At 36.3% G+C, this 19,361-nt stretch overlaps 1 protein-coding gene across 3 annotated transcripts in view; it reads right to left on the bottom strand.

Annotated features, from left to right (window-relative positions):
- The window catches only part of DPYD (dihydropyrimidine dehydrogenase), an 807,615-nt gene that overhangs the window by 166,138 nt on the left and 622,116 nt on the right, over positions 1-19,361 (bottom strand). Inside the window, exon 19 of one of the 3 annotated variants that reach the window (XM_082476699.1) lies at positions 7,537-11,306. The exons of the other annotated variants lie outside the window; for them this stretch is intronic. Within the exon in view, the coding sequence (XP_082332825.1) occupies positions 11,275-11,306 (32 nt within the window). The 3' untranslated portion in view covers positions 7,537-11,274. Of the gene's footprint in view, positions 1-7,536; positions 11,307-19,361 lie in introns of those variants that run through there. 3 annotated transcript variants of the gene reach the window in all.

Raw genomic sequence — 19,361 nt, 5'->3', positions numbered from 1 at the left:
GGTTTGTAGAAGATAATAATTCGGATTTGGGTGAGTACCTGAGGTTATCTAGATGGAAAACATCTGAGCTACTTAGGAACATGAAATACAGTCCATTATTTATATTTTGGTTTGCCATGCATAGTGCACTGTATAATTGGGATTCTGTAAATGTCTTATTTATATATAGTAGCCTAGGGCTGAAAGAGGATGTGACAGTGTTGACTACCGCAAAGCATTTCCTAAAATGGTGTCCAGTTGAAAAACCATCTATGGACTTTAGTGTCATAAAACCTTGGTATAAATTCTGCTTTCCTCTCTTAATAGCCACTGTGAGCTGGATTTTAAGCACTCTAAAAATAAAGCTAACAACACCTACCTCATAAGGTGGTTGTGAGAATCAAATGAAATTCGGAAAATGCTTTGAAACAGTAAAAGTGTTACACAAATATTAGTTACCACATCATTTTAAAAATAGCTTTGGAAATTGATGAATATATAGCAACATGGATTCTGATGTTTCTGAGGATGATGATGATGATGATGAAAGCTAAAATCTATTACCCTTACTATCTGCTAGCTAGATCTTTAAGTACTTTATAATGATTATCCCTTAATGATGATGGCAGAAATTGGAGTGATAGACCAATGAACCAAGGACCAAAGTGTTCAACCAAGGTGAGAGAGTGACTTAAGGACAGTAGATGAGATCAAGTGGCATAACTGAGGCAAGGTCAGTGCAAAAAGTCGAGGTGGTATAAAGAAGACCAGAACTTCAAAGAATGGTGATTGAAGACCGTACAGCAATAATTTGGAAGGAGTAAAATAATAAAACAATTATATGAACATCATTAATTTTTGATCGCATTAAAACTCAACAAGCTTTGGACAGTGGCATATATGGATAGATAGGTATGTACACATACCTCTACATATATATAAAGTTGCCTGCCTTTCACCACTGTCATTCTTGGCAGGTAAAACACTATAATCATTTTATAGTTGAATGGCATACAATGCAATGAAAGGTCTTCACAGGAAAAAAAAATATTATGTTTTCACCCTTTTACTTTCTTTAGCAGTGATTAGTTCCAGAAATATAAGGTATCATCACTTCTCAAAAAGCGCTGTAGGCTATAAGACTGCTCCTCTGAAGTGGGCACGATGTAATAAATGTGCTTTATTCCTAAACATCAATCAGTTTCAAGAATGGCAGCTGCTTGTAGAATGGTAACAATAGAAATAGTCAGCTAAGAAGTATGCTAGGCTTGAAAACACTGGATGACAGATGTGAAGTCTTCTTGTTATAAAAGAACACTCTCATATAATTATGGTTTTATAACTAGTTACATCAGTTTCTAAATATTTAGTTTTTAAGATTTCTGTATCTTTTTTGTAACGAAACTTATATGGCAGTGTCCTGTACTGACATAAGAAATAAGATATAGAAATATATTCAAGAACTATATGAAAGTACTCGGGATAGGTGTGGTGGCTCTAGGTCATTTAATCTGAAAACTACCCCATTTTAATGATTACTAAAAGCATGATTTGAGAGTATTTTAATTTACTGCAAAAGTATGGACTTGAAGTAAGAATGTTTGTGATACATCTTGCAATTACATGAAGTTAAAAGTTTAAGCAATTTATGAAATAGATACATATACTTTATTGAATGTGCTCTTTGGTAAAAACCATGATGATTTTTATTTTCAAAAGCAAAACTTCATTTTGTGTCAAATACATAGAGAAAGTGGGTCCCTTACTTATTAAATTGAGTTATATTTTGCTGGAGAGAGGGTTTGCAGACTGAACCTAACTATATAATGTAACATATCTAAATGCCAAAGAAATACAGTGGACGGTTCTAAAGGAGATTAAAGAGCTGGTGAATTCCAGGATGTGCTGGGAGAAAGTGATCCTCAAAGTACAAAATGAGATAAGCGGACGTCAGGCATTCCAAACTTCAGAAAGTTTTTGAAGGAAGGCATGGAAGTGAGAATGTACACACTGATTTTACAGAACAAGGAGATAAGCATTCACCTTGGGTAGACAGCGTGTAAAATGATCACTGAGATGTAAATTGGGAAGTAATGCTTGCTAGATTGTAGAGATGTAGTCTAGGATGACTAAGAAGTTTGACAAACAGGACATTGGCATAATACAGAGTTCTTTCTTTGTGGCACTGAGCAGATTTTGAAGGGGATTTTAATATAGAGGTGAAGGGAGAGAAAGGGAAGGGGAACTAACTGGCTGCCTCTATGTGTTGGGCAGTGTGATAGACAGCTTTGACTTTAAATATGTCATCCTTATAATTATACTTCATTATTAATATATGTATTTGAAATCACATTAATTCAAAATTATTTTAGAAAACCAATCGCACAAATATGGGAAAGTTTAGTACTAAATGACACTTGCTCATGGGGATGAAGTTATGACAACCCTCTTTGAGAAAGAGAGAAAAGAAGAACTTATATATCAAGAAAGAATCAATTTGCATCTCTCTCCTACCGTGCTATAGGAGGGAGGAAAATTAGAAGAAAAATTGTGCCAAATGGTTGTTTTATTTTAAAAAAATGTTTCAGAAGGTGGTTCCAAAATTATTTCTGAAGGCTGCGAAGGGTATGATTTTACTTGAGAAGATAACAGTGTTCTTAGAATTGAGAAGTAAGAGTAGGCCAGGCATTCGGCATGCATTATCTCATTTATTCCTCATAACAGCTCTGGGAGGCCTGATTTTGAGTATTATCTTCAATTCCCAGTGAAGATACAGAGGTCGTCAGCTGATAAGTATGCTTTTGATGTTTAAACTCAGTAAGTTCTTTGCATCATTTATGTGGCCTCCATCCAGTAACTCGGGAAACACTGAATTACTTGCAGTTTCTTGAGATCATGTTTATTCCCATCTCTGTGTCAATTCTCTTGCTATTCTCACTGCCTGAAATGTTCTTCACCTTCTTCTCCTATTCCTCCTTTGAGGCCCATATGAAATGTTATATCCTTTGGGGGGCCCTCCTGGATCGTCCCCAATCACCACATTCCTTCCTTCTTGTTCCCTCTAGCCCTAGCAGCCATCACCTTGAATGACAGCCAAACAGGCATGCATGCCTCTTCCTTTGTGGTATGAGCTCTGTAAAGGCAGCAGAAAAATCTAGTTACTACCTTGATTGTGGGTGTATCCATGGGAAAGAAAATGAAAGGAAGCTTTAGGCAACACTGAGCATGGCTGGATGAGTTCATGAAGCTCTCTTCAGTCTGTTTCTTCATGTGTTAAATGGGGCCAATGGAAAAACCCATCCCCCCAGGGTTAAACAGGAAACTGCGTGTAAAGTGTTCCACATAGAACCTGCCACACTGTAAGCCACCAACGCGCGTTATTTCTTACCACTGCTGCCACTACCATCATTATTCCTAGAAAATTCATTCCTTAACTTCCTAAAAGATCGAAAAGTGTTATGCTTTCCTCTAAAACTTGAAGACAATTTTAAGTTTTATAAAACTGATTGTCATTGGGCGACTGCCATTTGAGTTTTAAATGTCACGATGAAACATACATTAACTTTTATTTCTTTTATAATTTATATTTTGTCTTAACTTTTGATCAAAGCCTCGAAAGAATTAGCAATTTGGGGTACGTTAACTTTTACCTAGAAGATACATAAAGGACAATATTACCCTTCTTATTTCTCTTTCTCTTTTAGGAGGTGGAAATTATAAGACATTTTCCAGTAGAAAAGATACCAGACTTGGGTATATAGTCAGTTTTATTCTGGATCCATGCTGGGAGAGAAAACAATGAATGTTCCACTTCATTTATGATTTCCACTGTGAAAATGATAAGGACTAGTATATTCTCAAATCAAATTAATCTATAGTTGTAGCATTTAAGATACAGTGAAAATCCCTAATTCAAGTGTACAGTATCACCTATAAAGCCAAAATAAATGGGGTAAGATAAGAGTTCTCAGTCTTGGGTTATAGTGTCAATGCAAGACTTGAGCTGTGTTAATTCAACAAGCTTGATCTTGATTGCCAAAGCATGCCTGTCAATATTTAGCTCCCAGGGGGCATGTCAGGGGCCTTTACAGAAACTAGCTTAAATACAAAATACTACAGGAGGATTTGTGATCCTTTTCCTAACACTCAGATTAAACTGCTGATTTTTTTTTCTTCTAGCTTTTTAAACCAGGAACGTGTTTTCCATATTTCTACAGTAAGAAGAAGAGGAGAAATTGCATAGAAGAATTGTAAACGCTGTTATTAGGATTTCTTGAAACCCAGATAAAATTCTGTCACATGAAATCACTATAAGGCTTTTATCTGAGGTTTGAAATAGAATTTCCCCACCATGATTACAATATGGGGAAAAGTGTGGAAAAAAACGTTAATCTGTATTGAGAAATAAATGTAATACAGATGAGATGATGGGTAATGATTCCTACAAACATAAAAACAAATGGCTTGCAATTTAGTAACTCTATACTTAGAATCTTCTGCTACAATGATGCTATGAGGTTTCTAGACTTCTGTAGCCATTATTCTTTACATTTAAGAAATATAGTGAGACCGGTCAGAATGGCCATCATCAAAAAATCTAGAAACAATAAATGCTGGAGAGGGTGTGGAGGAAAGGGAACACTCTTGCACTGTTGGTGGGAATGTAAATTGATACAGCCACTATGGAGAACAGTATGGAGGTTCCTTAAAAAACTAAAAATAGAACTACCATATGACCCAGCAATCCCACTACTGGGCATATACCCTGAGAAAACCATAGTTCACAAAGAGTCATGTACCAAAATGTTCATTGCAGCTCTATTTACAATAGCCAGGACATGGAAGCAACCTAAGTGTCCATCATTGGATGAATGGATAAAGAAGATGTGGCACATATATACAATGGAATATTACTCAGCCATAAAAAGAAATGAAATGGAGGTATTTGTAACGAGGTGGATGGAGTTAGAGTCTGTCATACAGAGTGAAGTAAGTCAGAAAGAGAAAAACAAATACAGTATGCTAACACATATATATGGAATCTAAGGGAAAAAAAAAAAAAAAAAAGGCCATGAAGAACCTAGTGGCAAGACGGGAATAAAGACACAGACCTACTAGAGAATGGACTTGAGGATATGGGGAGGGGGAGGGGTGAGATGTGACAGGGTGAGAGAGTGTCATGGACATATATACACTACCAAATGTAAAATAGTTAGCTAGTGGGAAGCAGCCGCATAGCACAGGGAGATCAGCTAGGTGCTTTGTGACCACCTAGAGGGGTGGGATGGGGAGGGTGGGAGGGAGGGAGATGCAAGAGGGAAGAGATATGGGAACATATGTATATGTATAACTGATTCACTTTGTTATAAAGCAGAAGCTAACACACCATTGTAAAGCAATTATACTCCAATAAAGATGTTTAAAAAAAAAAAAAGAAAATATAGTGAGGATCAATCTTATAATGAAGAAAACCTACATCCTCTATGGTGATTAAGAATAAAACATGATATGAAAATTAGCATTTTTTTCCTAAACTAATACATTTCTCTTTCCCATCTGAGTTTTCTGGTTTAATAGATAGAGGTTAGCAATCTACATTTGCCTTTTATTGAGCCTGACAAAGCATTTATGAAATTGAGTATGACGAAGATTATGGCAAAAATAAAAACAAAATGTTAAACATATATCTCACATAATTGAAAAATTACCCCCTTCACTTGGTGATCAAAATTTTTATATATGTCAAGTCCTTATAACATAGCAGAGAATGGCCTTGATATCATCTATCATCTTAGTTTTTTACCCAAATAATGACTAAAGATGAAATCAGATCAATGCTGCACTAGTGAGAATCAGGCTGAAACGACCAGAACCAGACCATGATCCAGCTATTTTCGGTTAGCTATAGACAGCTGTGATTGACAATGCTGATTTTTAATACACAAATGGCAAATTTCTCTTCTCAATCTACAAGTTTCTGAATTGAAAACTCTGACGATTCATTGAAACAATACAGTTTTGATTTATCATATTTGTTTTACTAAGGTAAGACAAATGTCTGAGATACATTCTTAAGTTCTATTTGAGCCTTTATGTAGTGATAAATCTTCCCATCATTGTCCCTAATTTAAGCTTCCTAAATGTCAATTGACCCTCATAACTATTATCATATTTTATAAATGGATGGATCAAGTGAGCACAAGGTAGCACCAGAAAGCTACCAGTATTTAAACCAGGACTTGAACCTGGTTTTGTTGATTACAACCTTGGGCTCTGTCTTTATCAACATATCAGAGATTTCTTGATTGACGCAAAGCTTGCATACAAACAATGATGAGACTTCCGGACCTAAAAATGTTTTTGTTTTTAGAGAAACGTTACTCTCCATCATGTGTCAAAGATTTAGTTAGCGAAAGATAAAACATTATGGTTTTCAGTTATATTGTGTGTTGTCTTTTCTTAGAAAACCACTTCAGTTTCCCCCCATTAGATGACAATGGCAAATCAGTTTTTATTCACTATCCCTCTTATCCTTGGACACTGCCTTATTGGATGCTGGGAATCCTAACTATAAATTACCCCCTATTACTCTTGCTGTGGTTCACCATACTTCTGCCTCACTAGTATTTACTGTTTCTTAAATTCCTAAACTTGTGGTAGTAGGTCCTTTGAATGCCCTCTTCCCTCTGCCTGGTGCTATAAGTATCCACATGATTGCATGATTGGCACCTTTTATTCACACAAGTCTCAGCTCAAATGTTATTTCTCAGAGGCACCTACTCTGAGCCCCAATTTAAAGCTCCACCCCTTTCTTCCTCTATCAAAATTATATCACCTAGTTTTTCTATATTCATAACAGTTAGAAGTATCTGAGATTATCCTTACTTATTGTTTATTCCTCACCTCCCGTCCTGCTCATTGTTGTTTGCTAAGAGTCTAGAACAGTACCTAGCACATGGTAGGCTCTCTAACAATATGTTTAAAGGATAAAGAATTGAATCAGTCTCTTTAACATCCAAATATAATATATCCCACAAAAATATTTTTAAGAATAACATTTGTCATTATCAGCCCCATCTCTGGGAATTTAATCAGAGCAGAATTTGTGTTACTGTGACGTATAAACAACCTCACTGTCTATTTTCTATGATGTAATGTATTTTTAATATAAAACCTGATTTGAGATAAATCTGGTATTTTAATCTTTCCACTAAACTTCTTTTTTTTTTAAAGAGCTATTCTTTTTTTTTTAAATTAATTAATTAATTTTTTTTTCTTTTTTGGTTGTGTTGGGTCTTCGTTTCTGTGCGAGGGCTTTCTCTAGTTGTGGCAAGCGGGGGCCACTCTTCATCTCAGTGCGCGGGCCTCTCGCCATCGTGGCCTTCCCTGTTGCGGAGCACAGGCTCCAGATGCGCAGGCTCAGCAGTTGTGGCCCACGGGCCTAGTTGCTCCGCGGCATGTGGGATCTTCCCAGACCAGGGCTCGAACCCGTGTCCCCTGCATTAGCAGGCAGATTCTCAACCACTGCACCACCAGGGAAGCCCTCCACTCAACTTTTAAACACAATATTTATTTAATCATTTCAGGTCTCCTACTGACTAGCTCAATTTCAAACATGTAACCTATCTATTCATAAGTCAGAACATTTTAGTATTCTCCACTTAGATGATCAGTTTTCTAAGAAAACCCCATTTCTTTATTATAGTATAAGTTTGATTCCTCCACTCAGAATTTTATAAATTAAGCATTCCATATCAGATGTATTCTACAACATTTTTATTGAGAAAAGTAATATATTGTACTTCGAGTAAAAGTAAAAATTACTTTTAAGTCATATGAATCTAGACAAATAGCAGTATTGAATAAAGTTATTACCAATTACCAGATTTTTTAAGCTAAAAAAGATGGAGATATCCAGAAATAAAGAACTTATTCTAAGTTTCCTAAGAATTAGCTCATAATAATTTTAATAGAATATGAATTCCAGAGAAATACTGTGCTATAAAATCTGTGTGATTTGTCCGAGTTCAGAAGGGTATTAATAAATGTTCCTAGGCAGCAACTTCCACTTGGCTTAGGATGTCAAGGGAGAATACTAGCCAGGGAATGAAAAATAGTGCCTCTGTGCTCAGAATGCTCAGCTGCTAGGAGAAGAAATCTCTGCACCACGGACAGAGTGCACGGGAAGCATCCAGACAGACTCTAGGAGTGTGACCCAGTACCTGATTAAATAACATTGCTGTGGCCTGAAATTCAGGGTCCTGGATCTTTGGCCTTCCCATGCAATTCAGTTCAATACTTCATTATACCTTGTCAAGGCATCTCTGGTGGATTTGCAGTTTTCTTCATCTTTTATGTGAATATTTCAGATGAATGCTGTATCATCTAGTTCTGCCCCTCCCTTTAGCAGACTAGTGAGAAACAAGAGTTTTATTTAGGTCAGAGTAATTTAACTGACCCACAGCAGAAAGTTCCTGAAGAGCTCAGCATCTTAGCTCGAATGCTGATTTAAAAAAGAGAGATGGAGTTGGGAACACTTTTTTTTTTTTTTTTTTCCTCTCTGAGCTGGGACAAGCCTTCAAGGCAGCCTGAAGTTGTAGGCTGCAAAGGATTATATTCCAGATCATTCTTTAATTTTGGTGAGGATAAGTAGGATTAAGACCTGATTTCATGTCTGTTGGCTTTGAAGAAGTGCAGAGTTAGAAAACAACCTCACAAAACTCCATAGCCAGTCCGAAAGATCAGGTGCTAGATTCCTTTTTTTCAGCAGTGTGCTTTCTGCTAAGCCACTGAGGAGAAGCTTTATTGTCAATGAAAGAATATTGTACTTAACATCACATCAGAGTCCTTTAATTCTGATCTCATCATTTAGCATACATGGACAACCACTTCCCCTGTCTGCATCTTGGTGCTGTTATCTTGAAGTGTTCACTAGGATTCTTCAGAGGATAAAGTGAGAGAAGAGCCTGGGAGGTCTGAGTGTCATATGGAGGCACATTCTTTGGCTTTTCTGTCAGCTTTGTTAGCTAAGCACAAGGTCCCTACTAGCTATTGGGGGAGCTCAATGTTTGTGCTCCAGACAAGGATCACACCAAAGAGAAATCTGACTCAGCAGCTGTCTCTTCTTTGGGAATTGTCACCATTAGTCCCTCAAGAAGAATATACTTGTCAACACCTCTGGCTGGCTCCCCACTTGCTCCAAAGGCTAGATCTTTGAGCTAATAATAACTTTTCAGTGTGTTTGTCATTTTTTCTTATATTCTAGGCAATCTAGGAATATTATGCAACTATTAAAAATGATAATCATGATAATTTTTAATCGCATGGCAAAGTACTTATGATGATATAATTTTAAGTGAAAAAATGCAAATAAAATTGAATATATAGTGTTTTTCTATGATGATAAAATATAAATTGCTTGTGTGTATACACATACATATATATAATGTATGCATGCACACACATATATCAATAGTGAATAGAGGATAGAATTACTGATTTTTACCTTCTTTTTTACATATTTTTCTATTATCCAGATAAAAAATTTCAACAATAATGTCTGTTTTGATAATAATTTGGAGGTGTCAAATCCATTGGCTTTGAGATTATTACAATTTGGAATGATTTGGTATGAGGACTATTTGTTATATTACTGGTAGCCTTGTCACTCACTGCTTAAGTCTCTTCCCTTTCCCAGCCTCAACTGGGACCAATGCATGGATGTAATTTCTGCCATCCAAGGGTACCATAGTTAGCCATAAAAAGGAGGAGCATTTTCTGTCTTTTCCCCCAGATGCTGTTCTATGACAACTTGCTTTTTACCATTAATGCTTGCCTGCTTTAAATGTGTACTTACTCATTGTATTAATCAGGTAGGTTGGGCTGCCATACCAAAATACCATAGACTGAGTGGCTTAAACAGTAGAAATTTATTTCTCAGAGTTCTGGAGACTGGGAAGTTCAAGATCAAGGTGCCAACTGATTCAATTCCTTAGGAGGGGAGGGCTCCCCTCTTGGCTTTCAGTCAGCAGCCTTCTTGCTATGTCCTCACATGGAGGAGAGAGAGCACTCTGGTGTCTCTTCCTCTTCTTAGAAGGGCACCACCCTTGTGACTTTATTTAAGTTTATTACTTCTTAACATGTCCTGTCTCCAAACACACGGGGAACTAGGGCTTCATAGTGAACATGAATTTGGGGGCGGGGGGGGGCATAATTCAACCCACTGTTAAATAATTCACTTAAACTGAGCTAAACTATTCAACCGTACATAAGCACTCAAACTGAAGATGAACTGTTAACTCCTCAAATTATCCCACTGAGAAGAGAGTTACCTATATTCAAGCCCTGCTAGTCTTTCAATTATGCTGTACTCTCCCAATAAACTTATTTTGAAAAGGAAACAACTTAATATGATATTTTGGATATGTCAGTATTTATCTGATAGAATTATAAGCAGGCAAATATTTTTTAAATTATTTAATCATTATTCTTGCATGGTGGGGAATGACCTCACAACTGAAAAGGCTGGATATCAGAATAAAAATCAATTTAAAATTTAAAAGTTGTCAAGATCATGAATGTATCCGTACATGATAAAGGGGAAAAAAGACCAAAATTTAGGTGAACTGGCATTTGTAGCGTGATATAAAATTTTCACTGACAAAATTACATATGATTTCGAAACTGTTTTATGGCAAATATATTAGATATAAGTAAAAATGTCTTTAGGAAAACTGTATTGGGTAACTAAAAAGTAGCTTCATTGATGAGAAATCACTTATTGATGGTGTGTGTGAGAGTTTGAATAAGATTGTTCATGAAATGAACATGAGAAAGATTACTTCCAAATTAACATATTATTTTATATACAATGTACTTTTATGTATGTATAAGGAAATTATGATATTAAATATTATTATTAAGTATTTGAAATTTTTCTTCACATCTGTATAATTTATTTATTCAAATTGGCTGAAAGTTTTTTTTCTCAATCATCTCACTCAAAATAGAGATTGCCTTATAATCCTAGGCACCTTGTATTTGGACATAAACTGCCTTTACCAGACACTTAATCCACAAAAATTGTACTGTGTGAACTACACAAAAAATAGTATTTAACACTAACTCTGTGGATATTATTTTGAGACACTGGAGAGAGATGCTCATCTAATTGATAGTTTTCTTCATTCACTTAGCACAATTGCAATTATCTTCTAAATGTTCAAGAGTTATTCCCTTACTTCAAGGTTATTCCCATTACCTTGAAGGCCTGGGGCTGTACATGTTTCCTTCACTTCATTCCAGCAGATTCCCTAGCATATATATTTCTTAAAGGAAGGAAAGAGGGTGGAAAAGTTAGCAAGAAGCAGCAGAATCACTAAGCACCTAATAATCTTCCACTAGGAGTCTGAATTCATAAAGAGTGGGAGAATGAGTTTCACTTTCCCCAAGGATCTATGCTATTGTGGTGTTGAAAGACAGAATGCTACTGCAGAAGAATGTCTACAGACTCTAAACCTCGATCCTTCTCTCTCCCCAAACCTGCCTCCTTGCATTTCTGAACCAAGTGCTGACACTCCTCGTATATGAGCTACTCCTTTGGGTTACATCACAGATCTCCAGAAGAATCTAATTAAAATATACATACATTATCTGTGGAAGTTAATTAGCTAAGCCATTTACGCCAAAGCTCACTCACATGGACAGCTATGATGTCTGTGAGGGGATAAAACATAGAACAGGTAAATTCTGCTGTGAGTTTGGGGCCAGAAAATATTTGGAATACAGGCAATCACTACCTCAAGGTGGGGCTTGGGAGACAAAAGTTGGGCTCAAACACCAAAAGGCAATATGGACACTGGGAATTTGTCGGCTAAAAGAGGAAGTAAAAGTGAGAGAAACAAAAACTTTGTTTAGTTAAGTTCTTCTAGAGTATAGCCCTGCCTATGCTGAACATTTTAAAGGAATTAGTTATATATGTTCTCCCACAACTGTTTTATGTGTATTGAGTAATTTTAGTCAGGAAGATTTCTGTTCTTTATTTAATATCTGTCTCTTGTGTTGATTCCCTAAGCTGTATTGAGTATCTACTACTACTACTACATACCAGCGACTTTGCTAATAGAAGATTTAAAAAAAAATTGACCAATATAGCATTTCTGTGCTAAAAGATCTTTCAGACTACTAAGAGAGAGATGTAAACAAATAATAACCACACAAATGATTGACTTCTTTGACAGAAGCACACGGAGAGTATGTGGAAGCCATTGAAGGGAACATCTAATTTAGCTAGAGAGTTCCCAGAGAAGATTTGTTTGCACACTGAAGAAAAACTGGGATTTCCCCAGACAGGGGAAAAGCAAGAGATAAGCAAGAAGCATGGGGACCAGGGAGCATTTGAAGACCAGAGAGTGGTTCCCTGTGACTGGAGCACAGCTGAGTCTAGGGAGGTGGGCAGGCAGAAAAACCTAAGGCTAGAAACGTGCTTAGGGATGAGTTTGTGGGCGTAAGGAGTTTGAAGATTAAAGAAAGTTGTCTGTAGTGTAAAGAAAGAATAGACAGAAGATGGGAGAGAAATCATGGAAGTAAAATCAGGTGGGAGTTTATTTCAATATTCCCAGTCAGCGATAGTCTTGGGGGTTAGAAGAAAAAGACCAGCTGAGAAAAACATTAAGTAAGTAGGTTTTTTAGGCTTTAGAGATCAATCAGATATGGTAATCTTATCATAGCCTCCTATTATCATTTTGGAAGAGGTAATGTGCATTGAAGGTAAAATTGTAATACAAGTCAAAGAGGCTGTCTTTTTAAATTCAATATTTTTCAAGAAATCTGCATATTTTCCACACTCTGATGATACTATATTTTGAAAGCCCTGCGAAAGCATCAATTTTATTAATGCCAATTAAAAGAATGTAGAGAACAAATTACTAAAGCATAAATATACAGACCATTTTTCAATTTATTGCCCACTCACCACTGCCTTCTACTTCACCACATTCCAAAATAATTGTCTGTTTTCCCCGTTCTCCCACTTGGTGAACGACTGAATCACGGTGTTCAAATCAAAGGACTTCCACACTTTGAATAATAATAATTGATCTCAAGCATGTTCTCTTAGGATTTAACATTCATTGTATTCTTCTCTCTGAAGTGTTTTTATATCAGTAACTGTAGCTTCATTGGCCCTTATATCACAGTGTTCGTTTTAAGAGCAAACCAGTACCCTGAGATAACTGTGAGCCTCTTTTTGAAAGATGATTTGTTTCCTGCAATTTGAATTTAGGGCAACAGATTTTGTCAAAGGCAAACAAGCACATTTTTCTCTTTTAAAAACCCAAGTTTTGAACATCTGTGAAAGGTCTCAACTCAATTTGACACTCCGCCACGTCCTAGAAAAACCCCAACTCACAGTCATGTTTATTTCTTCTCTACTTTTTCTCCAACTTCCACTACATTCTAAAATTATTTCCTGACTAAATTAATAAAAACAAATTAAAAGATGGCAGAGAGCACAGGCATAGAAGCTTATTCTTTTTGAGAGGGCTACATTTAGCTAGAAGCATATTCTGTTGCTTCTAGTTTGAATCTTTATTTACACAACAATTAATCAGCTATAGTATGTCTTTTATCTGAGTAAATGATCAACAATCCTTTCTAAATATGTTAAGGAGTTCATTTCCATCTGAATTCTCCTGACAAATACTAAAATAGATAACCTTAATAAGGCACTAATGAGATCATTATAAGTAGTTTTGTCTGTATTTAAAGCACAGATTTAAGATCTTCATTAATGATTAACTACTGGAAAACTTTGTCCAATCCCTTGAGTTATTTTTAAATCTTCATACACTATAATTACATATACTCAATCATAAAACTTTCCTTGGTGCTGAACACAATTGAACTTTGAATAAGAACAAGTATGTTACAAATCTTGGCTGTTTAAAAGGTTAATCTTTAAGTAGATTAATGACGTAGTGATCTTTACTCATTTCAAGCTTTTTTTGACTGTGGAAAAGATACTTTACTTACAAGCTATCATTCTGACCAGACTTACAGGGATAATTTCTCTAGAATATTTAACAACAAACACCTTGAACTTTCTGATTATAAGGTGTCTCTGAGATCAGATAAATTGCATGTGGTCTATCACTGGTCTTTATTTCGGTTGTAGTGAAATAAACAAAGTGCACTTTTTCTCATCAGTTTTGAAGGAGTGACAATTAGTTTTTAAATTATATTTGAGCTAAAATCAATGTGCAAGACTTTAACCCTAAAGTTACCTGACAAAATAAGGGCATTTTACCCCTTAATTTTTGTGGTACCACAAAATTAAAAAAACAGAAATACTTGATATTCCCGTTCATTAAATATAAAATAGTTATTTCAAAAAATAACTCGTAGGTGACTATATTTTAAATTCATAATGTACAATTTCAGAATTAAAGTCAGTTTCAAGACAAACTAGCTAGTAGTTTCCAGCAAAGAGGTGAATTTAAGAAATGTAATTTTCTAACATAATCAAGCCTTTCAAAACATGGTTTGCCATGGGCCCAACAGGGCTAAGGCTAAAACTCAGTATTTTCTGATCCCTGAAATCTCTGCAAAAAAAGGAATGCAGAAAATCAACACAGAAGTTTAAAAACTATACTAACATACTAATGGGGCAACATTGATATTCATCTATAAACTATTCCCTCTCACAAGATATCATTTTTTAATACAGTGAAATTACCTCCATAGTGACTGCAAAATGGCAGTTAAAGCTTTAAAGTGTAAATCTTTACTTTTGAGTGTTTACCCGGCAGGGCTTTAAAAAGTGTTGGAGAGGACTAAGGAAGGTGGTAAGCTATTTATAAATTGGAAGGTCTTTTGCATTTGTCTAGGAATATATATTGTCAATATGTGATTAAATTACCATACCAGTTTTCCTGGAGGATTTCTGTGTTTATTGCTCTTTTTTGGTGAAACATTTATCCAGCTCTCTCAATCTCGTCCTCTTTCTTGTATGAATCCACATATATTAAAATGCAGGTGTCTTACTTGTCTGATATATGTCATTTGCATTATTTGAAATCCTGTAGCCCCCCAATTTCTTGGAGTCCGTACAGGTCAGGAACAAAATTATTTAGTAATAAGATTCTAAGGATAAGACGATGTCTAATGAAACATACATATAACAACTTCACAACCAATCTTTTCAATTTTCCTGTTGAATTTTAGGAGTAAAGTTGGAGAAAATGTCTATTTTGAAGGAAGCACAGACTAAATTATTGTCATCATAGCCTGTGAATTATTACTGGATGCCCATTTTGCTCACAGGAGACTTTATACACCATAAAGTTAAGGCAATCTTTATTTTAGAAGCTTATACTTTAAAGAATAAAATGAAGTAAAATAAACTTTACTTTAAAATAAGTAAAATAAACATTAGCTCAGATACATACATCTAAGTGCAAGTAATTTGGAACTATATGAACAAAGTACATATACTCATTAACAATGATCATAATAATAATAACTAAATGTCCAATGAGCATTTACTAAGGATTGCTATGCTAGAAGCCCCATGGGGACAAGGAGTGATCAGTGTTAGTGACCACTGTATCCAGTATGTGGGACTAGCATCAATTACATGCTAGGCAAGTCCTTCTCTCCTGAAGTTCACAGTCTAAGGAAGACAGACAAGAAATTAGAAGTAGAATACCATAGAACTGTGACAGAGAGATGCACGGTATGCATGGGCTCAGGGGGAGGGGCTTCTAAAGTGTTTGGGGACGTATAAGGAAAACAGTGGACTTTGTCTTGAAGAATACATGAAAGAGTGGCTCTTACAGTAGGAATGCCTCTAGGTCTAAGGGAGCGGTATGTTTGTAGGTGTATCAGCAAGAGAGAGCTTGGCATGATGTAGATGTGTGAGTAGCTCAGCATGGTTGATCATGGCCCAGGGTAGCTGTAAGGAATGACAACAGATGAGGTTGACTTGACTGGGACAAAATCATGCAGGGCCCCGGGATGCCATTGTAAGGCAACTTTTATCCTGGAATTCTATCCATTTTATAAATTCTGGTTAAAAATGATACCTCTCCCACAAACCTTCTCTGATCCTTCCAGCGAGAAGTGAGCTCTCTCTCCATGGAGCTCCTACAGAGCTTTCTTTGAGTTGATCTTTTGGCATTCACCACATTTTCTCTTGCAATAGGTGGTGGAGTGAAAAGAATAGGGAAGTAGGATTCAGAAGGCAAGAGGTCTACTCTCAATTGTGCCTTTGGACAAATTTGTTAACCTTATTAATTCTGGGTAACAATACTTATAAGCATTTACCACACAGGGTTACTGTGAGTATGTGAAAGTGCTCTAGAAATTCTGAAATGTTACTTGAGTTATCTGAGTATATATCATGTATTTCCTATAAGAATGTACACACCTCTAAAAGGGACAAGAATTAGACTCTAGGAGGGGTGGACAGTAGTTTGCTAATTATTTATAAGCCTAAAACCTTGAAGATTAATCTCAATCTTTACTTCTTCCAGGAAACCTTTGCTTTGTCCCTCTCCCTGACGCGTTACTTCCCCTCTTCTTGATTCACACACACGTGCACAGCTATTGCATGGTACTTGCCATACTATGGCTTCTAATCTTCCTCCTCTCATTTCCTTTGCTGGATCCTCCTACTCTTCCTGATCACAGAATGTTGAAACAGTCTTTGGATCTCTTCTTTTCTTTATCTGATCTGTATGCATTTCTAGTGTGTCTCATCAGGTCCCATGATTTTTAAATACCATACACTGTTTACAGTCCGAATGCTCTATTTATGTCTTAAACTCTTCCTTTACCCTGAGCTTCATAATCAAATATCCAATCAGTGACTATACATCTTCACTTGCATTTTTAATAGACGTTGTAAATCCAACACACCCGAAATGAACTACTGATCTTCCCCACTCCCCTGCCATAAAGCTGCTCTTCTTCAGGGTTCTCCATCACTTTAAGTGGCACCATTATTCATTCAGATCCTTGACCCAAACTACTTGGAATCGTCTATAATTTCCCTTCCTCTCATTTCCAAAACCCAATCCCTCAGCCTGACTTACTTATAAAATATACCCTGAACGCAACATTCCCACCCTCCATCGCTTCCATTGCTACCTCACTAGTCTAAATCACCGTCATCTTTGGCCTGGATTCCTGCATTAGCCGTCAAAATGATCTCCCTGCCTCCATTCTGTCTGCCACAGAATAGCTACTGTGACATTTGATTTAAAAATGGAAATCAGGTCATATGCCTACCCTAAAAATTAGAATAAAATCCAAAATCCATAGAGGGCCCACATGACCTCTGGTTCCCCCTCTCATCGTATTGTCAAACACTCTCTTCCTTGCTCACCCTGCTTCACATCGCATACCCTCACTGCTGTTCCCAAGCACTCCGCCATCGCAGGGCCTGTGTGCTGTGCTTGCCTCTGCAGGTGAACACATGGCTTGTGCCCACATTTAACTCAAGCCTTTTCTGACCACCATACTTTCTAAAACTGTGATTATATACTTCCCTTGCCCCTTCTCTGACCTTTTCTTTACAGAACTTATCACTATATTGCATTAGGTATCTCTTTACCTATTTATTTATTCCCTCTCTCCTCTATTAGAATGTTAACCTTTGTGATAGCAAAAAAGCTTATCTACCTTGTGCAGTCCTATATTCCTGAGCAACTGAAAATAGCAAGACCGAATACTTATTGAATAAATATACAATTAATACATGTTTAATAAAACAGGCATTATAAATATATTTGAATAACTGATTTCAAGTAATGGGCCAGTTTAGCATTTGGATGCAGTCTGATCAAGATCATGCTCAATTGTCTCTTAATCCACCAATCTTTTCTTCATAATTTAACTGAACATTCCTGGCTGACAGCTTACCTTCTAGGTTTCCTCTGTAAGGCACTTTCTTCCACATGTTTTCTTTTGGTGGTGCTGATCTATGTATTTAGTTTGCTATTGTTCAGTTCAATTTATGTAACTAACTCTGACTAATGTGCCATGTAAGTGTTTACTGTCATTCATCTCATGACTCAGCCTGTTCCAGGAAATGCAAAGATCAAAAAGAAAATTAATTTCTCTTTGATTGTGGCTTAATATTTTTCATCTTCAGAGATGTATTCCCCTCTGACTTGAATGACGTGTAATGTCAATGAAAGTCTGCCTACTCAGGGACTTCAAAGCCAAAAGTAGTGTTCCAGTCTATTACAGAGCAGTGTCCTTTGAGGTTCCAATTTTTAAAAGTTAACATTTACTACTTGACTGCCCCTTTACCACATTACAATTCAGGGCAGGACAACCAAAAACTCCAGAAGGTGAGTGGATAGGGAAAGAGATACACAATTGTTGTTGATGATATAACAACACATGACTAAGCTGCACTAGTTAAATGTTCCTCAATGTTCTTAACTCAATGCCCAGATTTAGAAAGTCACAGATCAGGACTCCAATTACGCTGAATTACCTGGTGGTATTACTAACCCCCAAGCCGACTTCCTGCCGTTGCTCTCCTCTAAAACTGTGTAGAGGAAAATGAGGACAACCAAATCAGGCTAATTTGATGTGCATAATTGGAAAGAATGCATCATTTAAGAAAAAAAAAATAGTTTCCTGTCATTTGGCAATGACGCAAAAAGCTAGAGAAATCTAAAATCCTGAATTCTGTACAGAGAATATTTTCCTCGCACAAGGAGATTTACTAGTTCCATATCAGTTTTAATTATGTGTGTATGTGTACACACGCACAGACAAAACAACAGACATACACATACATATGCATTACACTCTTAATAAGACAATGGTATTTCACAGAAATTTTTCCATAGTTCTTGGTAGACATTGAACTTGAGCTTATGAATGGCAAGAATTTATATTTAAAATATAATGTGACATGCTGAATCTCTAAGTATCAAGGTTCTTACATTGAAATTTTTCAAAGAATTGTTTTTTAATTTTCTAAAAATGTAACATATTTTGATGAAACATTGCAGATTCACCACACCTATACACTCCTTCCTGAAAACCCCACCTTAATGACAGAAAGTAAATATTAAAAGAAAAAAAGCACAGATTCATGGAGACAAAGAGAGTAAGGAAGGTATCTTCTATAGATGAAAAATTTTGGAACTTGGAAAGTGAATTGAGAAGTGGTAACTGACGTAGTAGAAACCTATGAACATGCATGGTGTGGAACTCCCAGAAAGGCTCAGGACTGTGGAACGCAGCAATGCGGTGGAATGAAGGGCCCACAAGGGACTAAAAATGGGAACATCATGTGAAGATTGATATGTAGAATCAGCAGGACCCCAGGTCCCCTCTCCCACTCTTTGCAGTCAGGTTTC

The sequence above is a fragment of the Balaenoptera physalus genome, assembly GCF_965194825.1.
Source record: "Balaenoptera physalus genome assembly, chromosome: 1".
Lineage (NCBI taxonomy): Eukaryota > Metazoa > Chordata > Mammalia > Artiodactyla > Balaenopteridae > Balaenoptera > Balaenoptera physalus.
This window is presented reverse-complemented; position numbering and strand designations above follow the sequence as displayed.